At 34.2% G+C, this 9241-nt stretch overlaps 1 protein-coding gene across 1 annotated transcript; it reads right to left on the bottom strand.

Annotated features, from left to right (window-relative positions):
* Window positions 1-4406: 4406 nt before the first annotated feature.
* LOC127629119 (succinate dehydrogenase [ubiquinone] iron-sulfur subunit, mitochondrial-like) lies at window positions 4407-8222 on the bottom strand. Its single transcript, XM_052106198.1, has 8 exons — window positions 8089-8222; window positions 6897-7030; window positions 6721-6806; window positions 6439-6575; window positions 6201-6317; window positions 5983-6084; window positions 5669-5791; window positions 4407-5490 (listed from the first exon to the last, which is right to left on the bottom strand). Exons 1-8 carry the CDS (start codon window positions 8152-8154, stop codon window positions 5410-5412), a joined length of 846 nt encoding a protein of 281 aa, XP_051962158.1. The 5' UTR covers window positions 8155-8222; the 3' UTR covers window positions 4407-5409.
* Between the last annotated feature and the right edge of the window lie 1019 nt (window positions 8223-9241).

The raw sequence follows: 9241 nt of genomic DNA on the forward strand, positions 1-9241 counted from the left end.
CTCCATGTCTCTAAAAAATGTTGAGACTACTTGTCTCACTGGGTAAATTAAATGAATAACTTTATATGTGACTTCTTTAACTTTATTGGTGAGACAGTATTTACTAACTTCCAGACCTCTTTCCATTCAATCTGATTATACAATGAATTCCAATATGGTTTGCATTTAGGTAACGATGTATTTCAGCATAATGTTTTTAAATTAAAAAAACATATATTTTTTTTTTTTTCAAAATTCAAAGTTGTTGTTAAAATTTTTAGCTAAAATCTCCACACCATTAATAATTATCTGAGTATTATATACAGATATACAGTACACTCAGAGGATATATCATCTGATAAGAGTTGAATAAGGCCACCAGGAATGGCATCAAAACTATTGCAATCTCTTTAGCAGTTACTGGAATCTTATAGCATTAAGGAATTCACAATAATTAAAAAGTTGTCATTACTTTTAACTCTCACCAGTACAATACCGTTATCGTACCAGTTTCTAAAAAATAAAGATTTGTTTTTAAACAAAATATTCTTGTTATTCCAAATTACAGATTTGTGTGGAGAGAAGTTATGTTTATAAATGAGCACCATAATAAAAAGAAAACCTGTCTATGAAAACAAGACAACTTTATTGGAACCTTGTTAACATCAAAATTACATTTAAAAACAAATTCCAAACCTCCCAACTTTTCAAAAATGTATTCTTAAATACGCAATTAGCAGTATTAAAATAAAGTACATTCAGACCACCTTCTTCAATTGGATTGCATAGAATCTACTTTTTTAAATAGTGCAGTAGGTTCTTCCAGATTAAATTAAACTAAATAGTATCTACTTCTTTTATGACTGTGTGGCAGGGCGGAGGGCGGGGCCGGGTCGTGATCCTACACACCCGGTCCTGTATTAGGCTAATTAAGCCTCCGAGGGATAAATGTCGACTGCAGAGGATCGTGAGGGAGAGTGTGATAGTTTACGGACATGTCCGTCATGTGTGTGTTTATGTTGTCTTTTAAGTTTATCATTAAAACTATTATTTATATTGTCAAGCCGGTTCTCGCCTCCTCCTTTCCATTGATCACTTTACACACACATGACGGACATGTCCGTAAACGATCTCTCTCCCCTGCACGATCCTCTGCAGTCGACCTTTATCCCGAACGAAATGGATTGTCTCTGTATTGTTTTACACATTTTTGGGAATATATTTGAGCTTGGCAATTGCCTGAAAAAGCCATTGCCCCCTTTCATCTAGCACACCACTTCTAAGACATTTACAGTTATTTATGTGTTTATTTTTTTACTTATTTTATGTTCTTATGTCAAGCATTTGTGCAAGATCTAAAAAATTGGCAAAAAAGCTAAACAAAATAAGTAATTCATAATTTAAATAATTAAAAAATAATGTTTGTCCCTTGATTTCATATAATTAGTGTTATCAATGTTAAAAACTTGTATTCTGAAAATTCTAAATGTTATAGAAAATAACTTAAAAGGTCAAAGTTCAGAGGAAGAAGTGGCAGTTCAAATGTGCAAACAGTGATTATCCCACCATGTTGAAATTAATTTACATTTTAACAAATGTTTTCACATTGATCATAATTTTTGTATTTTTTTAATTTTGTTTTTTAATTTTGATTTTTTATTGATGCTCAAATCAGTACAGTAAAAAGTAACAGTCAACAACAAAATACATAAAAACATATACATAAAAAAAAAAAACTAAAAGCTGGGGGTGCACATAATATAAATTGTACATATTAACAAATGATGAGAATTACTTGACACTGAAAAAAGGAAAAGTATTGCAAACAGATAATTTTTTTAAGGCTTTTCTGTTCTCAGACAATTTAATTGAAATTAGGTATTTTTCAAGTTCTTTCATAAAAACAAGAAAGAGAGGTTTAGCATTTAGATATTTAGATTTATGAATGTGGAACTTGGCGAGTAACAAGATCAGATTAATTAGCCTAGTACCACATCCTTCCAATACAACATACATTCATTAAGAATTTCATTCCTAATAAATTCTAAAACATCTTGCCAGAACATTTTAGTAAAGGGACAAACCAAAAAAGATGAGCTACAGTTTCGTCAGATTTGACACAAAAAGAGCAACTGGAGGAAAGATCCTCTTTGAACTTTTTTAAGTAGTGGTTTGCAGGGTAGCACTTATGAATTATTTTAAAAGAAATCTCTTTTACTTTATTGGTTAAAATTAAGAGATGTGGAAGCATCCACACTTTTTTCCAACAGATACTGCATTATTCCAGTAAGCAGTTACAGGTGGTAAAGTAACAATTTCCTGATGGAATAATGAATGAACTGATCTATTATTATTTTTGTAGGGTGAAGCAAAACACAATTTACCAACAGGGTTATTAACCACACTCAAAGAGACTGGAAGTAGAGATTTAGCATCTCTTAGTAAAACAAGAACACTTGATGGGATTGGACCCATCACTATTGCAAATTCTTTGGGAGAAACAGGAAACTGAAAATGATCTAGAAATTCCTTATATGAAAACAATAACCCTTGAGAATTGATTAATTTACTGACTAACAAAATATTTTTATCAAACCAATTCTGAAAAAATATAGATTTATTCTTGTATAAAATATTACAGTTATTCCAAATAAAATATTTATGGGGTGAAAATTGGAATTATGGGGTTATCTGGTCAATAACTTTACCCAACTTTGGCTCCAAATGAACAGATTGAGCAGCATAAATAAGCCTTGAGAGAAGTACCCTACCTCTCAAAGAGAGATCTCTTTGTAGCCACTGGTTAAATCTCTTCTGAATTTTATCCGAAAGGGGTTGAAAATTAAAAATACATCTTTCTTTTTGGTCCTTCACTATATGAACTACTAAATAACAAACCTTTTCTTTCACAGGAATATTATGAATAAAGGGGTCATTGCAATTTTTATCATAATTTTCACTCTAATTTCTCTAAATGTGACGCTATAGCACTTCTTCCTTTATGGTCTTGTGGCAACTCACCCATTGACCACCGATGCCCCCTGGAGGACATCATGAGACTTGACGTTCTCTAAAGTTATGTGATTTTTTTTAAATTTTATTTATTTAATCTATTAAACGTGGTGAATTATTTGATTGAATGTAGTTCACAACTTCAGTTGCAAAAAAAAAAAAAAAAAGCGCCTTTTTCATTTTTTATTACAGAACCTTAGGACACAATTTGTAAACATTTCACTGTGACTTCAACAGTCTAAGGTGGGGGGGCATTGTCCCCCTAGACTTTGAACACGTGATTTCCTATGTACCGATGCCCAATTATTTACTTATTTTTTTGGTCAGAATTTGCTGTCACTGTATGTTAATTTTACGACACCAACCGACAAAAATCTGACATTGTAGGTAACATTCAAAGAGATAAGACACTGCAGTTTATACAGTTTCTTACATGTTAGATGTGGAATTCAGTTTTAAGATTTAGCTTCCATTGTTGTGAATAGTTCAAATGGGTAGCGTGCACGCAATTTCAAGCATTGACAAGCATTGACAAGCAGGGTCAGAAATTAGAGGCAAAAATTATTAAAATGTCCTATTAATATGGATTGTTTGAACAATTCTTATGTTAAGAGGTAATTAAATTCACAAACTTAAGAATCTGAACAAAAAATATATATATTTTAGCCTATTTTAAAAAATTACACATTTCAATTTCATAACAAAATCACACCTAATTCAATTGTGCAATGTTTAACACAATTCAATAAATAAAATTAAAGATAATTCAGTTCAATTTGATGGGATTTTGTTATGAAATTTAAGTGTGTAAATCTTAATTATTATTATTGTTTTGTGTGCATCAGTGAATTGATTAAATTCACATAATTGACATAAATGGATGAGACAGTTTTATTTTATATGGTAAGAAAAACAATACGCCCTCATAAAGGTAAAAACATATGCCTGTGAAAATTGCCCCTTAATGTAAAAGTTAATTTCTGACTGCTGACAAGTTGTATAATTTTTTTATACATACAAATTGACATCATATGACAAAAGGCTATATGAACTACATAAATATAAAAAATGAATATGTTTAAAATGGAGAAAACAACTGAGTGAAAAACATACCCTTTCACAAACTACCTGTTTGTGAAAGAAAAAACTACCCCCACCCCTAAAGATCACAATGCCCCACTAAAGACTGCATCCTAGTACCGGCAGAGCATCTCAAGCATTCATATTTCTAAGTTCTTATAGTTGTAGCACATTGTGTCCGCCACCTAGACATCTACCATACAGTGACAAATTAGGACATTTATTGAATATGTTATTTTTGTGCCAAACACAGACAAATATTTTTTGGCATTATCACAGATTAGTATAACCACAATCAGGTAAACCAAATAAAATAAAAACAACATGAAATACTGTGCTGTTACATACACCATTCAGCCACAACATTAAAACCACCTGCCTAATATTGTGTAGGTCCCACCTCGTGCCGCCAAAACAGCCCCTAAAAGAATAGCATTCCGAGATACTATTTTTCTCACTACAATTATACAGAGCAGTTATCGGAGTTACCATAGACTTTGTCAGTTCAAACCAATTTGGCCATTCTCTGTTGACCTCTCTCATCAATAAGGCATTTTCGTCCACACTGCTGACTGGATGTTTTTTGTTTTTGGCACCAGTCAGAGTAAATTCTAGAGACAGTTGTGTGTGAAAATTTCATGAGATTAGCAGTTACAGAAATACTCAAACAAGCCCGTCTGGCACCAACAATTATCCATGCAATTATCTAATCAGCCAATCATGTGGCAGCAGTGCAGTGCATAAAATCATTCAGATACAGGTCAGGAGCTTCAGTTAATGGGGAAAAATGTGATCTCAGTGATTTGGACCATGGCATGATTGTTGGTGCCAGATGGGCTGATTTAACAATTCTGTAAGATATTATTATTATATTATTATTATACTTTAATAAGATATTTAGGCTTCAGATAATGTATTTTCTTACTTTATTTACTTGTTTAGGGTCAAAAGAAGTGAAACAAATCTGCCACTGCTGAAGAAGTAATCCAATTTATTTAGATTACTTTACTGACTTTGAATAATTCAACGGAATACCCTACAAATTACATTTACAGCATGTATTCTGTAGCGGAATACTTTTTAAAAGTAACCTTCCCAACTCTGTATATATATGTTTATTATTATTTGTTTTCTCAGAGCACACCTTTTAAAATTTTTGTCTTTACCTGTCTCTCTCTCTCTCACACACACACACACACACAAGCTCGCTGGCCCTTTTGATTTATATTTACAAAAAAAATGAGCTTTTTTCATAATGAATGAATTTATAAATTTACAGTCATTTAAATGAACTGAATCAATGAGTACATATAGTACATTATTTCCCAAACATACAAATCAACTAGCAGATGATCTGTTTTCTTTATAAGTCGCCATCATTTTCTTAATTTGCGCTATGGCTTTTCCAGGATTGAGTCCCTAAACAGGAGAGAACACAAAATAAATCTAATTAAATATTTAAAATACAGCCATAAAGTCTCAAAGGCACTAAGCTATGATAAACATACTTTTACTTATTGTCCAACAGCAGTGAGACCAACTGAAGGTTTATCATGAAAAGGGCAGCTTTGCAGTTTGATAAAAAATTTGAACATACCTTGGGACAAGTCTTTGTACAGTTCATTATTGTATGACAGCGGTAGAGGGAGAAAGGGTCCTGTAATTTGGAAAGACGCTCTTCTGTAAAGTCATCACGAGAGTCAATCATCCACCTATATGCCTGAAGATGTAGAGACAGAAACAGCAAGAGGACAAATTATGCTAAATTCAAGATGTGGGGGAATACGATTCAGTGTTAAGAATAAAATATTTTTAAAGAGATTACAGTAATTATTGTATAACATGTATATTGTACAATTATCAATGACAATGACTAACAAATTAACAGACTCTAGAGATTAAAACAAATACCTGCATAAGCACAGCTGGTCCAAGGTACTTGTCTCCGTTCCACCAGTAACTTGGACAACTTGTGCTGCAGCATGCACATAGAATGCATTCATAAAGGCCATCCTATGAGCAAGGGAAAGAGGACGTTTAACAAAAATATATTATCAAAGAATACAATCATGTTTCAGAAACAGAATCAGTCTAAAGCCAAACAAAATATTGAGCAGGGAGGCTCATACCAGCTTTTGACGGTCCTCGATCGACTGAAGGTACTGTTCCTTTCCCTGTTTTGACTCATCCTTCTTCTTCAGATAAGGCTCGATGGACTTGTACTGTGCATAAAAGTTGCTCATGTCCTAAAATGCCAGCAATTATGAGTATAGGATTAGTTTGAAATTCCAGGTTCACTCTATTTAATAGATTTAAAGTTAAAGAAGGATTATTTCTGGGGTTTTCATTTAATAGTGGCATACTCACAGGGACAAGATCTTTCACAACATACATGTGAGGCAGAGGGTAAATCTTTGTCACTTTGCTGGTATTTGAATCAATTTTGTTTAAACAGGCTAATGTGTTGCCCCCATTGATGTTCATAGCACACGAACCACATATACCTGTAACAACATCACATACAGATATATTAATTCAACATCTTAAGGCACATGTTAACAGGACAGGATGCAAACCTGTTAATTTAAGTCCCAGGAGTAATTTCTTTATTTTTCCTCAAAATGTCAAGTTTGGTTATGCTCCTCTTACCCTCTCTACAGGAACGTCTGAAGGTCAGCGTTGGGTCAATGTCATTTTTAATTTTGATGAGGGCATCAAGAACCATAGGACCACATCTAGGACAGAAAAACATGATTTTCAATTCTTCAAATGTAAAGAGCTTCACAAAGCAAGAAAACAGATTGCATAACTATAAGTGCACATACGTGTTCAAATCAATTTCATAGGTTTGCATGCGTGGCTTGTCACCAGGTGTGTCAGGGTCCCATCTGTAAATCTGAAATGTCTTCATTCTTGGCTCAGGGGCAGGGGCAGCAGCGGTCTGGGCATATCGCACCAGCTGGGGTAGGACAGAGGAAAATAACACATGGGTACATAAGTGATGCAAAATGCTGACATGCATTGGAAGACAAGGCATCAGTATTAGCTAAAGGTATTTTAAAGGTCCGCTCAGTAACTTTTTGTATTTGAGTCCTCTCGGACACCAAGTGGCGTGGATTCAGTTTTATTCAAACACATAAGTTTTCAGTTAGAAATTCACTATTCACAGTCAGCCATCATTGCTTTGATCTATGAGTGAACGTATCTGATAACAGAGTGGTTATTGAGATTAAGCAAGTAGTATTCAGCTGGTCATGTGATTCTAACATGGCAGCCCCCATGAGGAGACCCTCTCCATGTAGAATAAAACAGAAGGTTAGAAGGTTAGTGATATGACAGGAGTATTCACCTCTAGAGAGTGCTCGTGAATTTATACACATGGCTTAAAAGTACAATTAATTTCTTGGGGGGGAAAACGTTTTTTAAAAAGGAAAGAATTACTGAGTGCAGTTTAAAAGGTCTTTTCAGTGTAACTGAAGTATGTAATTCAGCTCCATCATGGCGCCACCTCAAGGTATAAAAAAAAAGTGCGCGGGAGTTACATCACTCTGTTACTTAACTTACATTGAAATGGTATGGACAATTGTTTTCAACATCACCACTTCATACTATAAAGAGATTTCTTAATATTGTATTATCGCTAAACAGAAATGTTGCACTGATATAATTATAATACATTCATACAACAGTTGTGTAACCATTTGCTGCTAATCGCAAGTTACATGTTAACGTTGACTCCAGCAGATAAAGAACTCGGCTTTATAAACACCACATTTTGGGTACAAAGTTCCGTGTAACGATACCACGAAGACAAGAATGCAACAGTCAGATTGTAATTTCCTTAAATAGTTAGATAACGCCGGTTGAGTCCGTGTTTATAGAAATGTGTCAGATATCCAATAATAAATTCACAAGACTGCATTATTATCGCTGTAATGACGCGAACTCTTCCGCCGCCGTACACCATGCGGACTCTTTTAGATGTTGTTGACAGAGCAGAAGGTGTAAACAACTTACCACAGATACCCTACAGTTGCGTATAGCAACAGCGCTGCGACCGAGAGACGTGCACACAACCGACATTTTCGAGTTTCTTGTCTTCTTGAGCAGATTGAACTGTTTCAGATATATAAGCCGTAACTTGTCCCGCCTCCAAATGCCAGCGTAGATGGGGCGTGATGTTTCATCCATCAATAAAAAGCGACAACGTGACATGTAACTGTACCCGAAGTCCCTTTTACACAAGAGCAATATGTTATAACCTCTCATTGTGTTCAATATCGTGACCATCTGTCTGATTCAGACGTAATGAGTAAAGGAGTAAAATTACACAATATTGACATTTACATTTTACGATTAGCCTGCATTTATTTATATAGTAGAGTCCAACTGGGCTAAAATCATACCTTAAAGCAGGGGTGGGCGATTATTTTGGTACAGGGGCCACATCGGGTTTTAAGTAATACATATTGGGCCACATTGGATCTACTGGTTTGAGATAGAAAATTCCACATTGATTTGGTTCTTGTATATTTTAAGCCCAATAGTTGTGTAGCCTACTCAATTTTTAAGTGAATATGTGATGGATGGGACTATTCTGCAATTTCATAACATATTGTATTGCTCTACAAAGGTAGATAATTCTCTATCAGGAATTTAAAATAAATAAAGGCTGAGCATAATTATAAATTAATTATTTTACAATCTTTACTTCCCTGGTAATGTATTACACAATTTAAAACTCTGTACGTCAGGGGTCTGTTTTACAAAAAAGTAAAAAAAAAAAAATGTATAGTACTTACAATGTTTGTTGCAAAGCAGGCAGTTTACTTTTTTTATTCACATAACATTACCTATTTGCACTCTAAATGGGTCCTGATGTGGGTCTGGTCAATGGTTTGGCTTTCCATTCAGCACACATTAACACAGGCTGCATAACTATGAGAAATTATTCCTGCAAGAGTTAGATTAACATACAGGCACAGTGTATTGCTAACTTTGTTCAAAGGGGAAAGCCAGAGCAAGAAAGGGCTCACTCGCATGTATGGTTACCAGAATGCACAAAATAAGTATAACATTAGGTGGAATATTGCTCCAGTATAAATCTCTAATTGGGGGGGATTTATATCTCTTATCTGGTAACCCCGAGCAACTTAAACGCTTGTGTATG

Source organism: Xyrauchen texanus, chromosome 35 (assembly GCF_025860055.1).
Source record: "Xyrauchen texanus isolate HMW12.3.18 chromosome 35, RBS_HiC_50CHRs, whole genome shotgun sequence".
NCBI classification, from domain to species: domain Eukaryota; kingdom Metazoa; phylum Chordata; class Actinopteri; order Cypriniformes; family Catostomidae; genus Xyrauchen; species Xyrauchen texanus.

Excerpts from the sequence above, each read along its gene's own strand:
- LOC127629119 (XM_052106198.1), bottom strand. The coding sequence starts at position 8,154 with ATGTCGGTTGTGTGCACGTCTCTCGGTCGCAGCGCTGTTGCTATACGC. Across the intron at positions 6,318-6,438 it reads TTGTGAAAGATCTTGTCCCT|GACATGAGCAACTTTTATGC; the intron begins GTGAGTATGCCA and ends CTGGCATTTTAG. Across the intron at positions 6,085-6,200 it reads TCGAGGACCGTCAAAAGCTG|GATGGCCTTTATGAATGCAT; the intron begins GTATGAGCCTCC and ends CCTTGCTCATAG.